The 24717-nt window shown below is 58.9% G+C and overlaps 3 protein-coding genes across 7 annotated transcripts; all 3 read left to right on the top strand.

Annotated features, from left to right (window-relative positions):
- Nucleotides 1-667: 667 nt before the first annotated feature.
- On the top strand, nt 668-10075 carry KLC2 (kinesin light chain 2). Of its 5 annotated transcripts, none has more exons than XM_017656682.3 (16): nt 668-785; nt 1657-1895; nt 4219-4449; nt 4604-4673; nt 5012-5234; nt 5855-5942; nt 6053-6154; nt 6242-6415; nt 6507-6606; nt 7259-7308; nt 7413-7480; nt 7936-8044; nt 8146-8304; nt 8378-8502; nt 8702-8759; nt 9108-10075. In XM_017656682.3, the coding sequence occupies exons 2-16, from the start codon at nt 1668-1670 to the stop codon at nt 9189-9191; spliced, it is 1869 nt and encodes a 622-aa protein (XP_017512171.3). In that variant the 5' UTR covers nt 668-785; nt 1657-1667; the 3' UTR covers nt 9192-10075. The 5 variants fall into 5 exon arrangements, with proteins under 5 accessions (XP_017512171.3, XP_017512168.3, XP_017512167.3 ...); XM_017656679.3 differs by having other exon boundaries at nt 669-785; nt 1620-1895; XM_017656678.3 differs by lacking the exon at nt 668-785 and adding an exon at nt 792-939 and having other exon boundaries at nt 1620-1895.
- Nucleotides 10076-10712: 637 nt separating this feature from the next.
- RAB1B (RAB1B, member RAS oncogene family) lies at nt 10713-17817 on the top strand. The gene is made up of 6 exons (XM_017656677.3): nt 10713-10861; nt 12546-12618; nt 12897-12992; nt 13100-13195; nt 16174-16305; nt 16397-17817. Exons 1-6 carry the CDS (start codon nt 10848-10850, stop codon nt 16589-16591), a joined length of 606 nt encoding a protein of 201 aa, XP_017512166.1. The 5' UTR covers nt 10713-10847; the 3' UTR covers nt 16592-17817.
- Nucleotides 17818-18537: 720 nt separating this feature from the next.
- CNIH2 (cornichon family AMPA receptor auxiliary protein 2) lies at nt 18538-24572 on the top strand. Its single transcript, XM_036995451.2, has 6 exons — nt 18538-18888; nt 22589-22657; nt 23092-23139; nt 23380-23492; nt 23599-23742; nt 23938-24572. Exons 1-6 carry the CDS (start codon nt 18808-18810, stop codon nt 23963-23965), a joined length of 483 nt encoding a protein of 160 aa, XP_036851346.1. The 5' UTR covers nt 18538-18807; the 3' UTR covers nt 23966-24572.
- Nucleotides 24573-24717: the final 145 nt, after the last annotated feature.

Genomic DNA, 24717 nt, shown 5'->3' with positions numbered 1-24717 from the left:
AGGGCTCTCTGAGGACATGATATTTGATCTGAGCCCCGGGTTGACATCACCTTGTCTTGGTCATCCAGTCAACAGCATTTGTTGCGTTCACCCACGGGGGCACAAGTCCTTGTTTCTGCAGACGCTGGGCTGTCTTTTGCCACCCTCTTCTCCCTTACAGTGGAAGCCTCCGGCCCTTTCCCCCTCCCCCCACTCACCCCTCCTGGAGAAGCAGCCCTAATATGCCTGAATCCCGTACAGGTACACGGACAGCTCTGAAAGACGGGTGGGGGCAAAACCAGTGTCTAGAAACAAAGGATCCTAGGGTAGATCGGCGAGATGTGGGTAACAGCAGTGCCCACTCCGAGGGGTCTTTGTGAGAAGCACTACATGAGTTACCGCACTTACCGCACCACAGCGCGGACACACAGTAAGCGCTCAGAAAGTGGCAACTATCTCAACGCCAATTAATGTCAATAAATGTCAAGAGTCTCGCTTTGGACTCCGAGGCTCCCGCCGTCCTCTCTGGCCACGGTGCTGGGTGCCTTCTGCTGAGCAATCTCTGAGTCCCCAGTCACCCCGGCGGCCTGGGGAGCGGCATCGCCGCGGAATCCCAGGCAGCATGAGCTGGGGAAACGGCCGCTGGGAACCGGAGCCCTGGGGCAGTCCCCGCCCCCGCCCCGGATGGCCACGCCCCATGCCCCCCACTCCCCTCTCCACTCTGGGAGCTGGCCAGGCCGGCGCGCTCCTTTAAGGCAGCCGGCGGGCTGAGAAGAGCGCGTTTAGCTCCCGACGCCGCCGCCTAGGTAGCGGCTTCACCTTTAAGGCGGCGCGGGGACTCCTGGGAAGGCCGGCGGGATGGAGGCGGTGGGACTGGCTCACGGCTGCCGGTTCGGGTGAAGCGGGGCGGGAGCTGGGGCCGGAGCCGGAGCCGGAGCCGGGCCCGAGCGGGAGGTGCAGGTCTGCGCGGGCCGATCGGGCAGGGAGAGGGGCTCCGGTCGGCGGAGGGGAGGGTCACTGTGGCCGCGGCCTGTAGGAAGACCAGGCCGCCCCGCGGGGAGGGGGCGCGGTCTTGGGTGGCCGGGGGCGGGAGCTCGGCCTTTTCAGGGGAGGGTCGCAGGGCGTCGCTTGGGCCTATGGGAAGGGGTCGTGCTGGGCGCGGCCTATGGGGATTGAGACGAGGCGTCAGCTCCGCCCGGCGGAGGGTCTCCCCGGGGTTGGCCTGTCCAAGAGGAAGAGCCCTGTGACTCGGGCTGCCCGCTGGAGAGGGGCGCTGCCCGAGGGGCTGGGTCCGGACCTCGCGGAGAGGCCAGGTTCCCCGCAGAGGAGTGACCCTCCCAGGATCCCTGTCCTGTCCTGGCTGAGCGAGTCCCCGGGAAAACCCGAGGCTGGGCCGCCTAAATTCGCCTGAGACGGCGGGCTGGGCCGAATCCGGTGGGCTGGGCCGAATCTGGTCCAGCCTCAACGGGCCTCACCGCATTGCGTCTCCCCGGCAGAAACTAGCTGTGTGCGCCCCCTATAGGCAGAGCTCGGGCACGGTGCGGGCTGCCAGCTGGGGGACAGGGGCACCCCCGGGGACCCAGGTGTCCGGGGACCGGACGTGTTTACCTAATCCAGGACGGACGGCGGTGTGGCCACAGGCCCGGCACCCGCCTGCCCGCCCCCTCACCTCCACAGGCAGCACGGCTATGGCCACGATGGTGCTTCCGCGGGAAGAGAAGTTGAGCCAGGATGAGATAGTCCTGGGCACCAAGGCCGTCATCCAAGGACTGGAGACCCTGCGCGGGGAGCATCGTGCCCTTCTCGCACCCTTGGTCGCTCGTGAAGCCAGCGAGGCTGAGCCCGGCTCACAGGAGCGCTGTGTCCTCCTGCGCCGATCCCTGGAAGCCATTGAGCTGGGACTGGGGGAGGCCCAGGTAGGCTAGACTGGGTGCTGAGGTGGGAGGTCACCTGAGGGATGGGGCCTTCCAGAGGAACCCTGGCAGTGTAGGAACAGAATCTGACAGGGGACCACCTGGCCCCTGGAGCCCCATGGTAGGACCCCAGTAAATACCTGCTGAGAAAAATGAAGTGGCTTTGGACCCCAGCTCTGCCTTCACCCAGGAGAGCTTGATCACCCTTTAACCCTGACACAGAACCCTGCTCGTGGCTTCTCTGCCAGGTAGCAGAGACTGAATGGCATAGGACAACAAAAAGGAAATCCTTAAGGCAAACCTCTCACCCACCTGGTTCATTCTCTTTATCATTCCTCAACAGGTAAGTTATGAAGTGCCTACTATATGCCAGGCTGTGTGTTAGGTGCCAGGGATACAAGTCCAACAAGACAGATCTCTGTTCTAGTACAGTAGGGAGAGAGTCAGAAAGACACATGCATTTGTTCCAAATTGTGATAAGTTCTCCAAATAAAAGAACAGATTTTGTGATAGTTGATAACAGGAGGTTTTACCTATTGGTCAGGCAGGACTTCTGAGGAAATAACATTTAAACCAAGGCCTGAAGGAAGGAATGAACTAGCTTCCAGAAAAGGAAGGTGAGAGGTTGCATGTGCAAAGGTCCTAAGGCAGAAAAGATCTTAATTGTGGTGAAAGAATTGAGAGAAGACCTGTCTGACTGGAGCTGCATGGGGAAGGAGAGAGGGACAGAAGAGGCCTGTGGAGAAGGTAGGGGCCAGTTTATGCTGTGCCTTATTAGTTTGGGTTTTATTCTCAGGAAATTGGGAGGTCTGGACTTAAGTTTTGAGAGTTTCCCCTGGCTAAGGTGTGGAGCATGAACCATAGTGGGTCAGTGGTGGACGCAGGTAGGTAGGAAGCCACTTCTGGAATTCAAATGAGAGATGGTAGCTTGCACTAAGGGTGGAGAGGAGGGGACCACTCTAGATGTTCTGGAGTAGGCCTTGGGGGTGGAGTGAAGTGGGGAGAGGAGGGCAGGGTAACCTCTAGGTTTGTGGTTTGAGCATGTGAAGGGGAGGAAAGAGCCTGGGTGATCAGGATTTCTGTTCAGGCCCTCTTCAGTTGGGACTGCCAGGACACTGTGTAGGTGGAAATAGCCAGGAGGCATTGGGGTATACAAGGAGTCAAGCTCCAGGGGAAAAAGTCTTGGCCCCCTCAGATCTTGGCTGAGATACTGCCTGACTCTGAATCCTGGGCAGGTGGTATCATCTTGGTTTCCTTGTCTTTAAAACAGGGATCATGCTGTCTGGTATATGTACTTGCAGGCTGTTGAGGGAATTTTTTAAAAAGCTAGTGGTTGTGAAAACACCTGTCACTTAAGTGTTTGCTAATCAACCAGAGAGCATAGGGCACTTGGCCCTCTGGAAGGGCAATTTGTTGTCATTCAGTATTCAGCCAGTTGGCTGCCAGGTGCAGAGATGGACACACAGGGCACCCCCTCCTAGTGTGCACAGGCCCTGGTGCAGATGGGCAACAAGATGATGTGGAGGGGGTGGAAGGTGCCCTGCCTTCCTGGGGCTAAGGGCCTAAGAGGGAAGAAGCTTCACTGCAGAAATCACTCTGACGGTGAAGGCTGGAGAAAGGATAGAGCCTGTGCAAGGCCTCAAGGCAGGGAGAGCCCGGATGCTCAGGAGGGAGGGGTGGAGGCTGAGGCCTCTGAGTCCCCTTACCTGATTCTGGGGTTTTCCAGACCATCTGGGGATTTGGGCATGCACTCCTCTCTGGGAGCTACAAAAGGGCAGGAGCTAACCCGAACCCTTAGCAGAAGTCAGAACCGAGTCTTGCAGTGGCCCTTCAGCCATCTCTCAGGGTTCTTTAAGAAGGTGCTAGCCCTGGAGCAGGGGCAGTGGTCTAGCAGCTGTGGCTACAGGATAACGAGCACAAGCCCCAGGAGAGAGCAAGGAAGAGAATGGACAGCTCAGGCAAAGCACAGCATCCCAGCCAGCCCTCTTTATGACCAACCCAATAAGGTGGAACCTGGATCATCAATGCGGAGGACTAGCTGAAGGTCCAGGAAAGAGGAGCTGGCCTGGGAGCCCAGGGCTCCGGACCCCAGAAGGAAGGAGTTGGGATTCAGTCCCCAAGCGTCTTGGGTTCAGGTCTTAGACTACAGTCTGTTTGGGGCTTTAGGGAACCCCTCTCCTGATGAGAGGAGCTCTTCCAGGCCCTCGGCCCTGTAGCTCCTTATAGGTAGGACCAGGCTTGGCTCTTCACTGGGCCCCAGTGCCCAGGAGGCCCAGGCTGGGGGGGTGGACAAGGCCCTGACCCTTGTCCCGGTTGGCTCTCACAGGTAATCCTGGCACTGTCAAGCCACCTGGGGGCCGTAGAGTCGGAGAAGCAGAAGCTGCGGGCTCAGGTGCGGCGCCTGGTGCAGGAGAACCAGTGGCTGCGGGAGGAGCTGGCAGGGACGCAGCAAAAGCTGCAGCGCAGTGAGCAGGCGGTGGCCCAGCTCGAGGAGGAGAAGCAGCACTTGCTGTTCATGAGCCAGATCCGCAAGTTGGACGAGGACGCCTCCCCCACCGTGAGCCCCTACCTTGGCCAGTGCAAGGCCCCTGGGCAGGGGCACCTGGGAGCAGGGAGGGGCAGCGTGGAACAGACTGGGCTCTGGCCCAGCCATTGATCCCTGGGCTACCGCACATCTCCTTCCCTCATGCTCTTCCTGTCTCCCTCCCCAGGAGGAGAAGGGGGATGCCCCCAAAGACTCTCTGGATGACCTGTTCCCTAATGAGGAGGACCAGAGCCCAGGTTCGGAGGAGCAGCTGGTTCTGCGGTTGTGGGAAGGGAGGGCAGTGTGAACTCCTGGTCTTTGGAACCCGAAGGTTACTGGGAACAGCCCTGGGCCAGTCTGGCCTTGCCCATAGGGTCAAGCATGTATAGGAGTCTCCCTTTTGAAGTATTGGAGCTGGGACTCTACCCACTCTTTCTGGGGGGGTGACTAGACCCACTTTACAGATGGGCAAACTGAGGCAGAATAGTGACTAGCCCAGGGCCACATGTCAGCTGGGTCAGATGCATGGCTGGCATATGCCAGCCCAGCCCAGAGGGCAGTCAGTACATCTGACATCCTGCATCTGGCCTTGCAGCCCCCAGCCCCGGAGGAGGGGATGTGGCTGCCCAGCACGGGGGCTACGAAATCCCAGCAAGGCTTCGCACCCTGCACAACCTGGTGATCCAGTATGCCTCACAGGGCCGCTATGAGGTGGCCGTGCCACTCTGCAAACAGGCGCTTGAGGACCTGGAGAAGACCTCAGGCCATGACCACCCTGACGTGGCCACCATGCTGAACATCTTGGCGCTGGTCTATCGGTGAGGGCTCCTTTGGCCATGGTTGTCCATGGGAGAGCCTGCATTCTCCCTGAAGGCTCTGGCCCTGGGTCACAAACCCTCAGTGCACACTGTGGGCCAGGACTTGAGCTCTACTGTGCAGCTGGGCAGCAGAGAGAAGGAGCTTGTGCCCCGAGGAGCCTGAGCCCACAGGGTACCTGGGGCCCGTGGGCTTGGCCTACAGATGTGAATAAGCCTCAGTCCAGTGAGGAGAAAGGCTTGGACATAACAAGGGAAGGGGGCAGCACATGGGAATCTGAGGGCACTGGGAGTTGGCTTCTCTAGGCCCCACGGTTCGAGTTGAGTCTTTGGTGAGATGTTTGCATAGAACATGAAAGGACTGGTAGGGTTTGTCTGGCAGAAAGAAAAGCATTAGCAAAGGCACTGGGGAACAGAATAAGGTGCGCTGGGTGTGCGGTGGTGGTGTGGTCTGGGTGAGTTGTGAGCTCCTGGAGGGCAGGGGCTAACCCAAGGGTCCCCACACTCTGGATCATAATCATGTCCACTTGACAGTCAACAGGAGTATCCATGGGGATCTGGGACCGCTAGGGGGAGGGCTTGGCCTGGAGGACAACCCTCACCCTGGTCCTTCTTGCCCCCAGGGACCAGAACAAGTACAAGGAGGCTGCCCACCTGCTCAACGATGCCCTGGCTATCCGAGAAAAGACACTGGGCAAGGACCACCCGGCTGTGAGTGAGGCTGGGAGGGGGGTACTGCCACTGCCCCCACAAGTCCCAGGTCCCAGGCTCCCCGCCCTGAAGGGCCGGGGGTCACAAAGTCTCCATTCTCCACTCCCCAGGTGGCTGCAACATTAAACAACCTGGCGGTTCTGTACGGCAAACGGGGCAAGTACAAAGAAGCTGAGCCGCTGTGCAAGCGGGCGCTGGAAATCCGGGAAAAGGTGGGAGCGGGCAGGGCCAGCTGGGCCGGGTGCGAGGGAAGCGGAGGCCGGCCCTGGGCCCAGCCATGGCTCCCACTCCTGTCCCAGGTCCTGGGCCAGTTTCATCCAGACGTGGCCAAGCAGCTGAGCAACCTGGCCCTGCTGTGCCAGAACCAGGGCAAAGCGGAGGAGGTGGAATACTATTACCGCCGGGCACTGGAAATCTATGCCACACGCCTTGGGCCTGATGACCCCAACGTGGCCAAGACCAAGAACAACCTGGTGCTCTGGGTTTGGGGGTCTGGGGAGAGGAAGGAAGGGAGAAGGCCCGGCTTGCTGCATCCTGCTCACCCTGCGGCCCCCACCCCTCCAGGCCTCCTGCTACCTGAAACAGGGCAAGTACCAGGAAGCAGAGACCCTGTACAAGGAGATTCTCACCCGTGCTCATGAGAAGGAGTTTGGTTCTGTCAATGGTGAGTCCATGCTCGCTGCATGCCCCCACCTCACCCAGCACAGGCCTACTCAGCCACCAGCATCCAGGACAAATACCACAGCTGGGCAGGCCTCACGCCTGGGATCTGGCTGGTTCCCAGCCATTTGTGTGCACATGCGTGCATGCACAGCATGTGCTTGGATCACACAGGCCCCACAAGCTTCCACTAGGCCATATACGCCCTTTGCATACCCCATGCCCTTAGCCCAGAGTCTTTTCCCTTTATTGGGCAATTCCTGCTCACTATGAGGGCCCAGTCCAATGTCTCCTGCTCTGGGAAGCCACCTTCTAGCCACTGATACTGAGTCCTTTCCTGCTCTGGGATCCCTCAGCCTGGCCTGTCATTCAGGCCTAGTACATGTCTTGGGCTGTGGGGCTGAGGGGTATGAGGATCTGCTCCTCCCACCCACCAATCAAAAGCCTCTTAAGCACAAGTCTGTGCCTCAGTCCTCTCTGTTCCAGAGGAGGGTCAGTCACGTCTGGAGTCTGTTTCTTGTTTATTCACCCAACAAAGCCCAACCCCAGTCCTTCCTGGGTACTCCTGGCCCCCTCCCCAGCCCCTGGTCCTGTGTCCAGCCCAGCCAGGAGATGCCCATCCAGGAGACTGGTGACTGCCCCCTTTCTCCCCTCAGGGGATAACAAGCCCATCTGGATGCATGCAGAGGAACGTGAGGAGAGCAAGGTAGCTCAGTGGGGTACCACTGGGGTGGGTATCTGGGGAGGGCTAGGGGTGTGTAACGGGGAGGGCCTTATTCCCCCACCTCCCCTGACCATTCTTTCTCCCAGGATAAGCGCCGGGATAGCACCCCCTATGGGGAATATGGCAGCTGGTACAAAGCCTGTAAGGTAGACAGGTGAGGACAGTGGGGCCGGGCTGGCAACGGAGCAAGATGCAGGGCAGCAGCCTCCTGGGTGGGGGCTGAGGCCGGGCTCTGCATCCCATACTGCTCTGCCCCAGAACACATATCTTCACTCTGTCACCTTGTCTCTCAAGGCCCAAGTGACAGGTTACCTGTCCCAAAAAGGCTTTCCGCACCAGGACAGCCTGATTATCTCACTCTTGAGTCTCTCAGCTTTTAGTCCTGGTGGCAACGTCCCACTTTAGAGCCCTGGGGCCAGATTCCCAGTTGTGGGGTGATACCAAGACAGGAGAGTCTGGGCAAGCCTATCAGAGGGCTTGACACACCAGAGGGGCAAGATTCCAGTTGGCCAGTTGGTTCCTCAGGGCCTGACATGGGTTGGATGCCAGGATGGGTCCTGGTTCCTGGGGAATGTGGAATCCGAGACTGTCCTGCTATCCTGTCCACAGCCCCACTGTCAACACCACCCTACGCAGCTTGGGGGCCCTATACCGGCGCCAGGGCAAGCTAGAAGCCGCACATACCCTGGAGGACTGTGCCAGCCGTAGCCGCAAGCAGGTGGGGTGACAAGTATGAGGGTTTGGGCAGGGACTGACGTGGCCCTGTGTGCTCTGACCGGGACCCACTGTCCCACCTGATATGCCCTGCTGCTCCCTCAGGGCCTGGACCCTGCAAGCCAGACCAAGGTGGTGGAGCTGCTGAAGGACAGCAGTGCTGGGCAGGGAGACCGCAATGGCAGCCGAGACATAGGTGGGGCTGCCAGCAACCGGTCTGAGTCTAGCATCGAGGAGGCAGGGCCTACAGCCGAGTGGAGCGGGGTGAGTCTCAGGGCCATGTGGGCCAGGTGACCATGTAGCCAGTGTGGCACGGACAGACCTGACTGTTCCACAGGATGGCAATGGCTCCCTGCGGCGCAGTGGCTCCTTTGGGAAGCTCCGAGATGCCCTGAGGCGCAGCAGCGAAATGCTGGTGAAGAAGCTGCAGGGTGGTGGCCCCCAGGAGCCCCCTAACCCCAGGTGAGCCTCTGCCCTGATGAGCTGCCACCCAGGGGGAGCCTCTCACAAACTCACCAACCCTGGATGAACTTCTGACCCAGGGAGAGGAGCCACCCCCTCCGCTCTCTCATATCAGCCTCCCTACCCAGCCTCAACAAGACCCTTTCCCCCTGCTCCCCAGTTCCACCATGGGAAAATCCCAACCATCCTTTCCCCTCAGGATGAAGCGGGCCAGTTCCCTCAACTTCCTCAACAAGAGTATGGAAGAGCCAGTTCAGGTATGGGTGGGTGGGCGTCGGGGCCCAAGGCCTGCATGACCTGTGTACCACCTGCTAAGCTGCTCCTCAAGCATGTCTGTTCATCCAGCACCATTTCCTGTCCCAGTCCCAGGCCTGGCACTGAGCTGGACACTAGGGAGACAAATGAGTGAAACAGCCCCTGCCTGGGGTGGACATGCCAGTGGCCAGGGCCAACACAGTAACTGTGGAGGTGGGTGGGAGTGTCAGAGCACCAAGGCATGGCCGTGGGCCAGGCTCAGGGACTCTGGCTGGTCAGACCGCTTCCTGCCAGGGAAGCACAGACTGCCAGCAGCACAAGGCTGAGCTACCTGTCCCCTCTGCCCACAGCCTGGAGGCACAGGCCTCTCTGACAGCCGCACTCTCAGCTCCAGCTCCATGGACCTCTCCCGTCGAAGCTCCCTCGTGGGCTAATTCTGAAGGGGCAGCCTGTTGCCAGAACCTCCACCCAGCACTGCCTCCACCCCAAGCCCTGCGCATGGGCCTGCTGCTTGTCCCACCTGACTCTCCCAAGGACCCCCGTCTTTTCTGTTCAATCTCAGGGTAACCTCCTCCCTTGTCATCTCAGCCTGAACCCTGGAGACTGGGCCTGCCAGCTCCAGCTCTACTCCTTATTTATTCCTTTCAGCAGGGCCCCCTCTTCCCTATATTCAGGGCTAGTGCAAGGAGCTGGCCTGAGGCTCCAAGGTAGAGACTCAGTGGCCCACCATCCCCAGACCCGGAGCCAAGAACACTTGAGCACCTGCCCTCCCTTCAGCATTCCTGCCCTCCGGCCGTTGCTTCTGTATATAGAGAAATAAGTTATTGGCCGCACCCCTCCCCTCAGTCCCTGGTACTACCCGGTCCTCTTCCTCACCCCGCCCTTCTCTAGTGGTACCGCCCAGGCCTTAATCACCCCCGTTCCGCGCGGTGGTATCTCCCAGGCTCCACATCTCGGGGCGGGGGGGGCGGCACCTCCCTGGGCCTCCTGGCACTCCTTCCGGCCTCTAAGGGGCGTTCTAAGGGGCGTTCCCTCCCCAGCCATTCTCTGCCCCAGGACCGAGAGCCCTTCTCTGCCGTCCTCTCACCGCCGGGTCTTGCATCCCGGCCTTATGCACTGTCACTCCCACCCAGGCACAACCTGACCCCGCCCCGGGCGCTGCCCAACGAGGCATCCTGCCACATAGCCTCCCATGCCTGTAGCTTCTCGCGAGGGTCAGTGATGGCCCCATGGTGGCAGGAGGGGCTGCCCCAGTTGATGGGTGAGGGGGTCGCTATTTTCAAATGTTGCTGTAGAAATAAAGATGGTTTGAATCTGAGCCGGGCTTATTTTGGCGCGGAGGCCAAGGGTTCCTAACGTCGCTAGGTTGGGCATGAGGTGGGGACAGTAAGTGGGGGATGTGCGTGTGTCGTTCATGTCAGGTCCCCAGCAGCTGGAGCCCAGATACTCTGCTTCAATGTCCAAATTGTTTAGGGTTTTTCAAACAACCTCAATCTCTAAGGTTCTAGAGACGGCGGGCTTTGAGATCTGCCACTTATTTGACCTTGAGCGAGTTACTGAAACTCGATTTTTTTCATCTATAAAATGTGGGTGACACCACCTTCCTGGGGCTGTGGGTGTTATGAGCTCCAGCACACAAAGAATCAACGGATAAATGAACTTCTACTAATGTTTACAAAACTCTGTGAGCTGGGAGGGTACGGATGACTGCCTTTGTCAGCACACATGAAACGTGTCAACCTTAGCCCTAAATTGAATTTCCAACCCCTGGATGCTGTCCAGCTCACGAGTGAGGCCATCCAACCCAAGTGCGTGTAGGGAGAGAACTACAAGTCCCAGGACGCAATGCGCGGCGATGATGGGGCGCGGGCTCTTCGCTCGGGCTCCCGGGTTTACGCTTGCGCAGCAGGGGTGACTTGTACTAAGTAAGGAGACTTCAAGTTCCGAGAAGCAACGCTGCAAGGTCCCAGTCGTGAACATTTGCGCCTGCGCGTCGCGGGCGGGGCCTCTGGGGCGGAGCGGCCACCATCTTGGAACGGGAGGCGGAGCGGAGCCGACTGGGAGCGACCGAGCGGGCCTCCGCCGCCGCCATGAACCCCGAATAGTGAGTGAGCCCCGCCCGCGCCGTCCGGCGCAGCCTCGATCCCGAGTACGGGGCTGTACGTTTACCCGGGTTGTCCGGCCCGGGTCAAGACTGCGCGGCGCCCCCACATCCGGGTCTCTGTTCCGCTGACACCCCCCCACTCAACATCCGGGCCCTGTCCCTCCCCCGGGGGGGCCCCAGGACCCCGGCTCAACACCTCAAGTTCTTGCACCCGGGGCCCAGAGACTGCGACCTCGAGAGACACCATTTGGAACCCAAGGCACTGGCCCTCCTCGGCTTTATCGGTCAGGTGACCGTGCAGCCCCGGTCTCTCCAGGCCTCAGTTTCCCCACATGCTGCTCAAGAGTAGCAGTCTACGTGCTGACGATGGCCCCAGCCGTTTTGGAGCCCGTCATCAGACAGTTTCTGGCCTTGGTCCAGACTCGGGCCTGTTTTAGCTGGGGCGCTAATTTCTTCCGTTCTTTCCGTTCTCCTGGAATCCGGTTCCTGGTGCTGGTCGGACGCGGGACACCTCGAGGTGCCCCTCTGGGTCGCTTTCCCGCAGGTCTTCCCCACTGCCGCTGCCGCTTTGTCCCCTGCCAGGTCAAGCTGAACAGCCGCTCCCGGCGGCCTGTCCCTTCCCACCCTCCCCTCATCTTTGAGCCAGCGCCCAGCGCCACTATCAGCCCTTCTCTTCGCTCTAATACTACCAGTGAAGTTTAGATGAATGTGGCATTTGCTTCCCTCCTTCCAGTGGGATTCTCTTTTCCTCAAATTCTTCTCACTGCTTGGTCACTCCCCCTACGGGTAGGTGGCTCAGATCTCTTACCCGGACTTCTCACTGACAGTTTTCCCCAAGTGTCAGTTATCTTCTTCCTCTTCTGCCACTTCCTTTTTCTCCGGCAGATCCCGGCCTCAGACTTCCTTGGGGAAGGGTGAAGTTCTGACCTGGATTATAAGGGGGAACAGAGAAGGGAACCAACAGGCTTTCGCAGAGACTGTGGAGTCTGAACCTAGGTTTCCAGTCTTTAATAGCTGTGTAACTAGGGCAAGTCACTTCCCTTCTCTGATCTCTGGTTTTCTCACTAGTTGGGAATAGCAACATTCCATTGGACTGTTGTGAGGCTTAAATGGGATGATGCTTTTGAAGTGCTTAGCACAGGGCCAGGCACAAGTAGGAACTCAGAACGTTTCAACTGCGGTTATTGGCACTTGTTGACCACCTCCTCTTAGAGGCTTCTTGTTAGGTTCTTAACATAGATACTCAATTAAGAAGTTCTAGACTTGGTCCTGGCTTCCATTTCTGGGGTCTGCCCTGCCAAACCAGGTATGCCACACAGCAGTGTAGGATGGGTTCTCTAAATAGCTTCTCCTGGACCTAAGGCCACGGAGTCTGTCATGAATCAAGTAGGTTATCCAGATACGTCACCTGATTGTGATCCTTGGCAAGTTATGTCCCTCTCAGTGCCTCAGCTTCCTTGTAAAGTAGAAATTCAGATACAGCCTTTTGACCAGCTCTTATGGGGGATGGTCAGCAGTCCCCCTTCCAGGACTTGGGGGATGTGGGGGAGGAAGTGTTATGAGCACCTTTAATACTCTGAGCCAGTGTGCGCTCATGGTGTGGGAGGATGCTGTAGCTGTAGTTCCAGGGTGGTGGCCGGCGAGCTCCCTGCTTCCATTACACCTTCCCATCCTTTCCTTCCAGTGACTACCTGTTTAAGCTGCTTTTGATCGGTGACTCGGGTGTGGGCAAGTCATGCCTGCTCCTGCGGTTTGCTGTGAGTAAGAAGCCTACCATACCATCCATCTGGGGGCCTGGCTGGTGGCTGGAGGGAGAGGGGACAGCCCAGAACACAATAATTGCAAGTTATGGGGGACCAAGTTGAAGTTGCTGGACCTGCCAGCTACATCTCTTCACAAGGGCACAGGGCTAGCCGGTTGGGGTACTGAGAACAGGGGCTTAACAGTTACAAGCTTGGCTAGGGCAGGGACTGGAGGGAGGTTTTCCAAATTGGCCTGTTTAGTCAGGCTGCTCCACTGGCCCCGGATCTTCCAGGATGACACATACACAGAGAGCTACATCAGCACCATCGGAGTGGACTTCAAGATTCGAACCATCGAGCTAGATGGCAAAACCATCAAACTTCAGATCGTGAGTGTCACTCTTCTCAGGTCCCTGGTGCAGAGGCACCCACCTCGAGGGGAGGGGCTCTGGGCATGGAGCCCAGAGCTGACCTGCCCTTCCCTTCTGTCTTGTAGTGGGACACAGCTGGTCAGGAGCGGTTCCGGACCATCACTTCCAGCTACTACCGGGGGGCTCACGGCATCATTGTGGTGTATGATGTCACTGACCAGGTACTCCTGGGCTCAGCATCCCCAGCTTTGCCTCCTCAACCTCTTTTGGCTCTTGCTTCTTTTTACTCTTCCCATCCTCTCTTCCCGCTGCTGCCTAGAAAAGAAACTACTGGGACTCATTTCACAAGGAGGGAAACAGCCACAGGGAAGGATGCTCCCAAGGCCCTGCTGCAGGGTCTTGGCAGAACCAAGCCTCGTACTTCCCAGCCAGTGTGCCACCTTATCCTAGACCTTCCAGGCACCCATGTTTTGTGGGTACTGAGTCAGCTGATGGCTGTGCTCAGCTCACGGCCTCCTGTGGGAAGACATTGGAGAAGGAATGGGAGGACCTTAGGCAAGGGAGTGAGGAGCCTGCACCCTGGGCCCAGTGTGAGCAGAGGCCTGTGTCTGCTGTGGCAGCATTTGTTACGTTTCATTGGCAGCAGTGGCCATGTTAACAACCAGAAATAGTTCCACCGTACCTTTTAGTTTACAGGACCTGCCACAGTCCTTTTCGCTTATAATGCCCTGAAGAGGCCTGTACTATGTCCCCATCTTGCAGATGGGGAAATGTATCAGTGGTGAGGCAAACTTGTTAGGGCTCTGTGGCTATTTAAGTGGCAGAGACAGAAAGCTGCTACTCCTCCCTGCTTTTTTCTTTCTACTAAACCTTGTTGCCTAATGGGGACCAAGCCCTGGGGACATGAAGATGCTTTGCCTACATCAGCCTTGGGCCAGGAGGTGTCCCTGTCCCAGGGTCAGCTAGGCTCTTGGGCTCACCAGGGACTCAAGGTGCATCCTAGACAAGAAGCTCACCTCTTGATTGCCAAGTCTCATGGCCTCATTTCAGTTCTCTGGTGGCTTTTAACTGCATCCTCTTCCCTCCTTGAAGTTTACTGTTCTCAGCACTCCCACCTCCTGCTGCATTAGATTTTTTTCAGTGCTTTTTTGCCATCCTGTCCTGCCCCGCAGAGCCCCATATTTTGTGATTCCCGACTCAGCCCCACGTCTCCACCTGACCTTCCCTACATTGCTCTGTCCACTTGGGAGTTTGGCTTCTGTCTTAGGATCTGTGATTTCTTCATCTAAACAGCTATCATCACTTCAGGTCTCCCCCTCTTTGTCCTACTGGCACTTTGTGTCTGTGTTAATTCTAACCTTCACAGTATTGCCCAGTGAACTAAGTGGTGTGGTCCCTGTTTTCCAGATGAGGAAACATGCTTAAGAGAGGTGTTAAATAGCTAGCCTGTGGGCTTATTGCCAGGAAAGGCAAAACTAGTGTTTGAATCCAAGGTTCTTTGCTTCTGAGCACACCCTTTGCTGCCCTCTAGACAGCCTCTCGTAAGCTCCAGACCATCTGCAGAAGTCAGCGCGTCCAGCACTGGCCCCACCATCTCTCCCTAAACTAACTCCTGCATCCCATCTGTATAACAGAGCCCCCAGCAGGCTGACCAGAAGGCTCTCTTCCCCCATCCAGTCAGTCCCAGGGTCCCTCTGTTCTCTGCCCATCATCACTTTGAAACCTGTCCCTTCATGATGATAGCAGTGAGGAGAATAATAGCAGCTCCTTTTAATTAAGCACTGTTATAAGACAGGCCTGCATTCATTATCTCATGCTCACAACAGCCGACTGTGAGGTGCTGTTATACGGAAGAGAGGAAACTGAGGCTGAGAGGTCAGGTGAAATACGTAGGATGCCACAGTAAATGGCAGTGCCAGGGCTTAACCCAAGATGGTCATAAGCCCTGTGCTTGCCCCTGTTTTGCTCCATGGCTCAGGGCACATCTCTTCCCTGGATTATTCGAACTACTCCCCAGTTTGTCTCCATCTTCTTACTGGTCTGATCTGGCCTCTCCACCCCTGCCAGGGCTACCCTCCCAGAACACAGGTGTGCTCCTGCTGCTCCCCACTGTGAGCGCCTCCACTGGCTCCTGGTCTTAAGATTTAGCAAGGATGAGACCATCGGTGCTCTGGCCTGCCGCCGCCTCTTCCTCTCCTTCCCCACTCGGGGCCTGTGTCCCAGCACACTCAGCTTCTCCCCTGTCCTGAAAGACAACCATGCCCCACTTTCTGTGACCTGCGGTATGTTGTTTCCTCCCCTTTCACCATTCCCTGTCCTTCTACTTGATTCCACACAAGCCAGGGCATCCCTGCAGGCAGGGGTCGGCCGTGGCCTCCCCAGGCCGAGTGGTCTGAGAGCTCCATCAGCACCTGCCTTCTGGTCGTGCAGCGCTGACCTCCCTGTCCTCCACTGTCCTCTCAGTGCTTTAGGGCAGGGCTCAGGTATGACTCCCTTTGTTCCCAGTGCCCAGTGCAGGGCCCAGCCTGGGACATGGAAGAAGGTATAAGTTATCACCAGGCCTCTGGCTTCTAAGATGGGAAAGTAGCTCTAGCTAGAGCATGTTCCTAAAAGTTCTGTCCTTTCCCCACATGCCAGGGATAGTGGGTGGGGAGTGGCAAGTGACAGGCTTCGGGGGAGCTGGGCTGAATAAGGCTTTTGGTTAGGCTCTATTCCAAGGATACATGTCTCCTTCAGAGGCCACGGTCTCCTCTTCAGGGACCTTCCACCTACCCTTGGGCACCAAGACTTAAAGCCTTAGAGGAATTTTAGGATCACTGTGGGAACTTTGTGATTCCTGCTAACCCTTTACCCTCTGTTTCTGTCTTCTCTCTGGCCTCTCTTCTGAAGCCATTTGCTCCCCACATGTGGTTAGGCCCTTTCTGTGTCACAGGGAGAGATAGGCAGCTGCAGGAAGCACAGCTGGCTGGCCCTTAGGCCTAGGCTGTTTGGGCATTGGGGCTGTGCTGGGCTTGGTTTTTGGGGTCTCGGGTGGAGGAGAGCTCGGCCTGGAGAGCATTCCCCTGGGTCCTGAGCCCAGGGCTCCCGCCACTCTCAGAAGCCCAGCACTTCCCTTTACAGACCTCAAGGCTCCTGCTCTCCAGGCCTAAGGTTGGCATGGTAGTTGGGGGCAAAATAACTTTGGCCCTTGTCCCTCTAGGAATCCTACGCTAATGTGAAGCAGTGGCTACAAGAGATCGACCGCTATGCCAGTGAGAACGTCAACAAGCTCCTGGTAGGCAACAAGAGCGACCTCACCACCAAGAAGGTGGTGGATAACACCACAGCCAAGGTGAGCAGGGCCTGGGCCAGGCTGCACAGGGTGGCCAGGGCCTGCTGCCCCTAACCCCTTTGTCCCTTCCTCTTCTCTCCTCTCTTGTCAGGAGTTTGCAGACTCTCTGGGCATCCCCTTCCTGGAGACAAGTGCCAAGAACGCTACCAATGTCGAGCAGGCATTCATGACCATGGCTGCTGAGATCAAAAAGCGGATGGGGCCTGGGGCAGCTTCAGGGGGTGAGCGGCCCAACCTCAAGATTGACAGCACCCCCGTGAAGCCAGCTGGTGGCGGCTGTTGCTAGGAGGGGCCCATAGGATGGTACTGGAGGGGGCACCTTCTCCAGATGATGCCCCTGGAGGGGGCAGGAGGTGCCTCCCTCTCCTGGGGCATTTGAGTCTGTGGCTTTGGGGTGTACTGGGCTCCCCATCTCCCTCTGGCCCATCTGCCTTCTGCCCTGAGCCCCTGCTCTGTCAGGGCCCCAACGGGAGGACACCCAGGACCTGTGGCTGGGGCAGGGATAAGGCCTTGCTCTGCTGCTGCCTCTAGGTAACTTTAAAAGCTACCCCACCACACACTTTTCTTTGGGATGAGGGCTCCTCTGTCTCCCTTCCCCCCGCCCCCATGAATGCTGCAGTGGGTTTCCCTCCTTACTCTAGTCCTTCGTTCCCTGGTCTCCCCTTCCCCAAGAGCTGAGGGCCTCCCTGGCCTCTACTGCCCTTGGCTGTAGTCAGTGCATGGGGCTAGGAGTGGGACCAGGGATCTAGGACCTCAGGACAGGCATGGGGGCTACAGGGGCCCAGCAGCCCACCCTGTTTTCTCTTTGCTGCCTTCCCTCATCCCCTCCCACACTCACAGCTTGAGCCGTCCAGCTGCGATAGGGTCTGAGCACATCTAGGGCAGGTAGGCGGGCAGCCGTGCTGGGCCTGTGTCTTGAGCCCAGAGGGAGTCTGCTCCTGCCGCCCCCTGCCCTGCCGGAGCCAGGCCTGTGTGCTGCCTGCCCACCGTGCCCCTTTGTCCCCCAAGGCAGGCGGAGGTGGAAGGCCCACCGTGCCAGGGGCCTGGCACCAGCCTTAACCCTCACTCCGCCAGCACCTTGTCCCTGTCCCCAAGGCCGCACATCCGGCTCATTGTCCCGTCAGTTCCTTGGAGCCCTGGAGGGCAGACCCTCATCCCCTGTTGCTACTCTGGGGAATGTGGGTACAACCCTGGGCTGGGGGCATCTCTGCGATCACCCCATCCCACCCAGGGTCTTATCCCCCCTGCCCTCTGGCACAGCTTCTTCCTGCAGAAAAACAAATCTTTGGTCCCTACCTGAGAAGCCATGTCCTTTGTGTTGTCTCTTCCCTGTCCCACCTGTGCCCTGCCCTCCAGCTTGTATTTAAGTTCCTGGGGTGCCCCCCACTCCCAGGTTCCCCTCTGGTGTCATGTCAGGCATTTTGCAAGGAAAAGCCACTTGGGGAAAGATAGAAAGGACAAGAAAATAAATTTCCACTGGCCCTCCTGTGAGCTGAGGGTTTTTGCAAGGAAGTTGTGGTGGCTGCGTGTGATCTGTGGTGGGAGCAGCCTTGGGGTGAAGGATGGAGTGGGATCCCTGGGTTTGGCGGGCTGCACAGGGGTACCGGCCTGGGCAGTGTCCTAAGCTGCTGTTAAAGCCCTTGACCCACTTCCCTGAAGCCCGGAGAGCTGCCTGCCTGTACTTCTGTAGCCTGTCCCCGCGGGCCCAGCATGGTTCGGGCAGGGAGGGAGGCAGGCGGCCGTCAGCAAGCACCTGGTGAGCCGCCGCCAACACCCACACGGGCACACTTCCAGGATGGGAAGCTGGGCTGCCGCCAGAGCCCAGGCCGCAGACATCGTGCCTCGTCGCCCCTGGCCTCGTCCTCTCCAGCCCCCTGGTTCAGCCAACCCTCTAGGCTTTGCGCTGGCTTCAGGCGGGCGTCCCTGCACTCCCGGACATTGATAAGGGCTTTGCACTAAGACCTTAGTCGGGCTTCCTGGCCGGTCGTTGAGGCGCCGTGTGTGAGGGTAAGGGTGTGAGCGCCCGTCCGATGGGACGGAGTGCAGCTTTGGTGGATATGTTGTGCAACGCAGGAGGCGGGGGGGGGGTGTACGGCTGATCCTACGGACCCCTGAAGTTGGGGGAGAGTGTTGGGAGAAGGCGCCTGGGCCAAGCCGGGTAGGCGGAGGGGCGCGCGGAGACCCAGCCCCGCCCGAGGGCGCTCGCACGGCGGCCCCGCCCCCGGCTCCGCCCCGCCGGCTTCGCGGGCTGGAGAGCGAGGGAGCCGCGGGCGAGGGATCGCAGGATGAGCGATCGGGGCCGGGGCAGCCGGCAGCGGACTCGCCCTCCGAGCCCACCGGCCCGCGCCCCGCGGCCCCGCGGCCCCGGTCCCGGCTGCGCCGCCCGCGTCCCCCGAGCCCTGGGGGCCATGCCCGGCCGGCCCTAAACGCGGGCCCGGGGGCGTCCCCTTGCGCCCGGGCCCCGCGCTGGCGCCCCCCGGGCCGCCGCCCGGCGCGGGGGCCATGGCGTTCACCTTCGCCGCGTTCTGCTACATGCTCACCCTGGTGCTGTGCGCCTCCCTCATCTTCTTTGTCATCTGGCACGTAAGGCCGGGCTGGGACTGGGGGCGGGATGGGGGGCAGGGGGCACACGGAGCTGGAGGGGGCCGGGCGGATGGCCTCGGGGCCCCGGGAAACTTGGAGCCTCCTCTCCGCTATCCCCCATCGGTTGGCTCCTTTCCGCCCCCATGAACACCACCCTCCCCACCCCGTAGTCGGCTTCCTTCCTGGGGCCCCCCCCTTCCTCTCCCGCCCCCGCCAGTGTATGGGTATGTCAGTCGGTCCCTGACCCCCATCCCCTTCCCATACAGCCTTGGGGTGTGGGGCAGAATTTTGAGATTCTGCTCCTTTCCCTCCTCCTATTCCCCCTTCCAATCGCCCCCGTTTGTCCGTCGGGCAGTTTGTCTGTCTGCTCATCACCCCACCCTCCCTTTGTGGGTTTTTCCAGCTTGAGTGATGGAGCCAGTTGCTATGGCAACTGCATCTGTTTACAGGACCCACAGATCGCGGAGTCCATTAACCCTTTACCTTCCCACCCCCGACCCTGACCCAGCAGCAGCTGGCTCTAAGCAGCCCAGAAAGCGAGCCCCACCACCGCTCACCTTGGGTTTTCCTGCCCCCTCCTGTCGGGGCTTCCCTGCACCCGCTTTCCTCCCCACTTTACAGCTTCCCTTCTCTTCCTGCCCCCACTTTCCCCTTCATCTCATGTCCCCTTGGTCCGGCGCACACTCTGGTCTGGCCCCACACATCTAGTCCTTCACAACGTCCAGTTCTCACCCCTTTTCCTGCCCTCCTTCCCTTTCAGAGGGTCCCTCTCCTTCATTCTCCCGGGGCTGTCTCCTCAGTAGCCTCTCTGTCTTGCTCCCTTGCTCTCACCGCAGAACTATTGCTTCTGGTTTGGGGCCCTTTGGCCCCCTTTACTGCTGTCCCTCCTCTGCACCCTGAAGTTTCGGCCCCTACCCCAAACCAGCTCAGCGGGCCTTGGCCCGCTCAGCTGGGGCCCTCTCTGCTTTTGCATCCAGCACACACTCCCCGATCCCCACCCCTATGGGAGTTCCCCTTACCCTCCCAGTCTCTCCTCCTGTACCCCCTTTTTTCCTTCCTCTCACCTCCTCCCATTGCTTCACCAGCTTCTTTACTGGTCTCCCCACTTCCTCCTCTCTTTGGTGGGGACTGCTGCCTGCTCTGTGGTCCTCCCAGGCTCTTGCCCAGTCTCTCCCTTGTCATCCCCTGCCACCCGCTCCCCCCTACCGCCTGTCTCTTTGACATCAGGATTCCATGGACTCTGACTGCCCTCCTCTTGTGTGAGGAGTGAGCCCCCACAGCACCTTCAAGTAACCCCCAGCATGTCCAGCTCTCTCTCTCTCAGGCTTTGCCCCTCTCTCTCAGTTGCTTGTTCTTTTCTCCCACTTCCTGTTTTGTTTTGTTTTCCTCCCTCCACTCCCATGAGTCCATCTTGACCTTTCAGAGCCTCCTATCTCATGCCAGAGCCTTGGACAGTCCTTTGGGGTGTGGGCCAGAGGGCTGGGATCCTGAGGTCTGGAAGGAATTGAAGGTCACAGGTTGAGAACACAGAGCCAACTAGGTCCTGGAAAAAAAGGGTTTCTGGAATCCAAGAAGCCCTTTTCCAGGCCCCTCCCTGCCCAGAGGCCTCCCCCAGCCCCCTTGGAGGAGCTGGTTCCCATCCTTAGGGGATCCTCAGAGCAGTGCCTCCATGCAGCACACCTGCGTCTGTGCTTCCTGAGAACAGCTCTGGGGAGCACTGGGGAAGTCAAGGATGGATAAGACTCAGCCTTTTCCATTGCTGGGGCTCCTGGGCTGGGGGGTGGGGCTCAGGCTTTCTCAGCAAATTTACTGAGCACTTACTAAGCATCAGGCACTGTGTTAGCTCTGCTTTTTAGCTGCGTGATAGCAAGTCGTTTGGGTCCCGAGTCTGTTTCCTCAGTGGTAAAGTGGGCCTGTTGTATATACATCACAGTGCCCAGAACAAGGCCTGCTAAGGGGGAAGGAAGCATGGGCCTCAATCCAAATTGGTTAAAGTAGAACCTTCCAGGGCAGGACCCCAGATACCACCCCAGACTCTGAGCCTAGGCCCCACTAGTCGCTAGGCAACCCTTGTGGTGAGTGACGCGTGTCAGCTGTCACCACCGGGGATTGTTTGTTCCAGGGGGCTGAGTCAGTGCCAGGCAGCCTGGGGGGTGGGAGGTATGACACCCGTCTCCTGCTGGTGGTGCCAGCTCTGGGCAGACAGACGGCACCCTTCCGCTCCCTGCTGGACCCTGTTGCTGTGCCTGGCAGGCAGGCGGCTACCCCGAGTCAATGGGGAGTTGGTGGGTGCTGCGCCAGATGGCCCCAGCTCCCTCTGGGAAGCCCATGTTCTCTCCCTTAGGTGTCTGGATCTGCAGTGCTTGGGGGTGGTAGGCCCTCTGCCTCTTCCTATGGCTGGTGCTGAGGGGAGGGGACCCCAGAAGGCTCCTCTACCAGCCCTGCTTCCATGCCAGCTCTCCCAGGTCCATTCCATCATCCCGTCAAACACCTGTTTGCCCCCAAGAGTTCCCATGCCGGTCACCAGATGCCCCACCACCTGAAGAAAGCTTGGGCCCCTCTGCCTCCACTCTGCTTCCATCCACACCCTCTGGAATCTGGCCTCTGAATGAACCTGAAACCCACCTACAGCCCCCCATCCCACTGCTGCTCTCCTCAAATAACTGGCGGAGCCCTGCCCCCACCCCACCTCCCAGCGACATTCCCAGAAGTCCCCTTGCTGGTCTGGCCTGAGTATGATAAAGTGGTTAAGAATTTAGTTCTGGGAGTCTAACTGGGTTAGAATCCTGGCTTGCCACTAACTAGCTGTGTGGTCTTTGACAAGTCACTTTATATCTCATTTCCTCATCTGCAAAACGGAAATGATAACACCAGTACCCACCTTATAGATTCACTCAGGCATTGAGTTAATAACGCCTGCTGTATATTGTAAGCACCAGGCATTTCTTGGCTGGAATTGTTAGCCAGTTTGCACTTCTGCTCCATCAGTGCTAACACATCCGCTTGACTGCCCCACTCTGCCTCCCACCCCTCAGGGGTTCCCATTCCTTTGGTGTTGAAGTCCAAACATCTGGTCCAGCCTCACAGAGCACCCCAGCCCATCTTCCTCTCACCTTTCCCTTCTTCCAACCCACTTGCTTCACTTTCATTCTGGCCCCATGGAATCTGTAGCTTTCTGAATGTTCCTTTTTCTTTCAGTCCTGGGCCTTTGTACCTACTGCTTAGACCGCCCTTCCCCCATTTGTCACCAGACAAGCACTCAAGTCCAGCCTGAGTCCCCATCACCCCCAACACTGGACCAGGCACTCTCCCCAGGTTCTCCCTGTACCCCACGGCCCTGATCACCATGCAATATAAGTTAAGTCCTCCTCCAAGCTGGGGTTTCCTCCTGGGCACGCGCTGTGTCCCAGACCTTGGGGGCCCCATTGCTCAGCATAGGACTCAGCCGAAAAGACACCTTATCTCTTGGGATGGAGGTTGTAGTACACTTGGGCTGACTTGGGCCTCAGCACCCTAGGGTTCCATTCCAGACTGTGTGTGACCTTGGGCCAGACCCCGCCTCTCCCTGGCCGTTTCTCCACCTTTGCAGCAAGCTTCGTCTGGTCCGATCCCCGTGTATGAAATCATATCCCGCGGAAGGACGGGTTGGGGGGCCATAAGCTGCTGCCCCAACCCTGACGGGCACACACCCCTCCCCCAGATCATAGCCTTTGACGAGCTGCGGACCGACTTCAAGAACCCCATCGACCAGGGGAACCCAGCGCGGGCAGTAAGTGATACATGTGCTGTGCCGAGGTGTGTCCGTCCGTCTGTCTTTCCATCTGTTGCGGGCGAAAGGGGTTGGGGGACAGGAAAACGAAGGTGTGGTGGGAGGGCCGGCACCCAGGCCCTTTCTTCTGTCTGTCCCCGCCCCCAGCAAACACCTGGAGCGGGCTCAGGGCTCGGGTTCCTCCGGGCGGGGCGGCAGTTGCCAGGCTCTGGGCCGTTGCCATGGAGACGCGGGGTGAAGGTCCCTCCATGGTGACGGTCGCCATGGGGACGGTGCGGCGGCTTCCCTGTCGCGTCTACGCCGCCGCAGAGGCTGCTCTGGCACCCCCTGGCGGCCACGTGCAGAGCGATGGGGCGCAGGAGGGTGGCGAAGCTCCCCCCCCACCATGCCAGCTCCTCTGCCTCCCCCATCGCGGCCTTTTCCTCCCCCTACAGCGCGAGCGTTTAAAAAACATCGAACGCATCTGCTGCCTCCTGAGGAAGGTCAGTGTCAGGGCTAGGGGAAGGAGGCTCGTAGCCTCGCCCAGCCCCTCTGTGACTTGGAGCGGGCCTTCCTCCTAAAGGGCCTGTTTCGTCCGCTTTGGCACCTGGGAGGGAATGGGAAAGTTAGAGTCCCGTATAGTCCCCAGAAGTAATGTAGAAGCTTCTAAACCCCAGATCCCCTCTGTGCCCTTGAAGCTTGGCCGGGCACTAGGCAGCTGACCTCTCACCCTCACTTCCCAGCTGGTGGTCCCAGAATATTCCATCCACGGCCTCTTCTGTCTGATGTTTCTCTGTGCAGCAGAGTGGGTGACCCTGGGCCTCAACATCCCCCTCCTCTTCTACCACCTCTGGAGGTGAGGGGAGCAGCCGCCTGAGGGGGGGTGAGATGGGGGAGCAGGGAGGGGCAGGTTGGGGGTGGGAACCTTGAGGGCAGGCACTCAGGCCCCTCCCTTGCCCCAGGTACTTCCACCGCCCTGCGGATGGCTCTGAGGTCATGTATGATGCAGTCTCCATCATGAATGCTGACATCCTTAACTACTGCCAGAAGGAGTCCTGGTGCAAACTCGCCTTCTACCTGCTCTCCTTCTTCTATTACCTGTACAGGTGAGACCCTGCCCGTGGCAGTGAGAAGTCAGGGAAGGGGTGCTCCAAGCACCGTGCCTCTGATCCCAGGAATGGTTGGGCCCCAATTTCTTGCCCTTTTCCCTTGAGGACTAAGGGCAACCCAGGGTGCCACAGAGTGGGCAGCCAGTAGCCGGGTCCACTCAGGACCTGGCTCACTGCCTTGTCTTCCCGCAGTATGGTTTATACGTTGGTGAGTTTCTAAGGGGGAAGCCGGCCAGGGAGTGAGCCCAGAACGGACCGGACGCCTGTGCAACCCCAGCCCTGCTCCTCGGCCTCAGAGGCCTCAGCCCTCAGGAGGGAGGGGGCACTGGTGCCCCCAGCCTTCTCTCCATCCCCCAAACTGCTGCTGCGGGGACCTCCCGCCTTCAGAGCCCCATCGCCTTGGGCTAGGGCTGGGCAGAGCTCTAAATAGGGGCAGGGGCTTTTCTGCCAGCCTGTGGGCATGGCAGTCAATCCTGGAAGGGGTGGGATCTCCAGCCTTGTCCACTTCGGGGGAAACTTGGCCCTGCCAAGGGGCAGGGCTTGACCCTGGAAGTTCTGGGCCACCCCCTCCACCCTCACCCTGAGGCTCCCCCTGCAGGTGGGGGAGTACCCACACCGGGAATGAGCAGGCTCAGCAGCGGGGCAGCCCCACCCCTAGTCTGCCCTCTCCCCTCCCCCAGGCTCTCTCTCCAGACCCCTCCGTGTCCCCATTTGCCCCAACCCCAGCCCACCTTGTCTCTTGGACCTATTTTCTATGTTGCCTGGGGGAGTCCAGCACCCCCTCCCCGGCCATTTGTGACAAAATATGAATAAACTACTTGCAAACACCTGGGCCACAGTTCTGCTCCTGAAAGGCTTGAAGAGATGGAGGCAAAGGGACTGTAATAAAGGGGGCAGCCCTGAGCTAAATCCCTAGCACAGCCAGGCTCACCCCACTAGCCCACAGATCCCTCTAGGGATCCCCTCAAATGG

This window comes from Manis javanica, chromosome 11 (genome assembly GCF_040802235.1).
Source record: "Manis javanica isolate MJ-LG chromosome 11, MJ_LKY, whole genome shotgun sequence".
NCBI lineage: Eukaryota > Metazoa > Chordata > Mammalia > Pholidota > Manidae > Manis > Manis javanica.
Note: the sequence above shows the minus strand (reverse complement) of the source record. Positions and strands in the feature narration are given on the sequence as shown.

What these genes read in the sequence shown, in the direction of transcription:
- KLC2 (XM_017656682.3), top strand. Translation starts at nt 1,668, where the DNA reads ATGGCCACGATGGTGCTTCCGCGGGAAGAGAAGTTGAGCCAGGATGAG. An exon ending in ATCTTGGCGCTGGTCTATCG is followed by an intron (nt 5,235 to 5,854) that starts GTGAGGGCTCCT and finishes TCTTGCCCCCAG; the next exon opens with GGACCAGAACAAGTACAAGG. An exon ending in GTATGGAAGAGCCAGTTCAG is followed by an intron (nt 8,760 to 9,107) that starts GTATGGGTGGGT and finishes CTCTGCCCACAG; the next exon opens with CCTGGAGGCACAGGCCTCTC.
- CNIH2 (XM_036995451.2), top strand. Translation starts at nt 18,808, where the DNA reads ATGGCGTTCACCTTCGCCGCGTTCTGCTACATGCTCACCCTGGTGCTG. An exon ending in TCTGCTGCCTCCTGAGGAAG is followed by an intron (nt 23,140 to 23,379) that starts GTCAGTGTCAGG and finishes CTCACTTCCCAG; the next exon opens with CTGGTGGTCCCAGAATATTC. An exon ending in TTCTTCTATTACCTGTACAG is followed by an intron (nt 23,743 to 23,937) that starts GTGAGACCCTGC and finishes GTCTTCCCGCAG; the next exon opens with TATGGTTTATACGTTGGTGA.
- RAB1B (XM_017656677.3), top strand. An exon ending in GCCTGCTCCTGCGGTTTGCT is followed by an intron (nt 12,619 to 12,896) that starts GTGAGTAAGAAG and finishes CGGATCTTCCAG; the next exon opens with GATGACACATACACAGAGAG. An exon ending in AAACCATCAAACTTCAGATC is followed by an intron (nt 12,993 to 13,099) that starts GTGAGTGTCACT and finishes TCTGTCTTGTAG; the next exon opens with TGGGACACAGCTGGTCAGGA.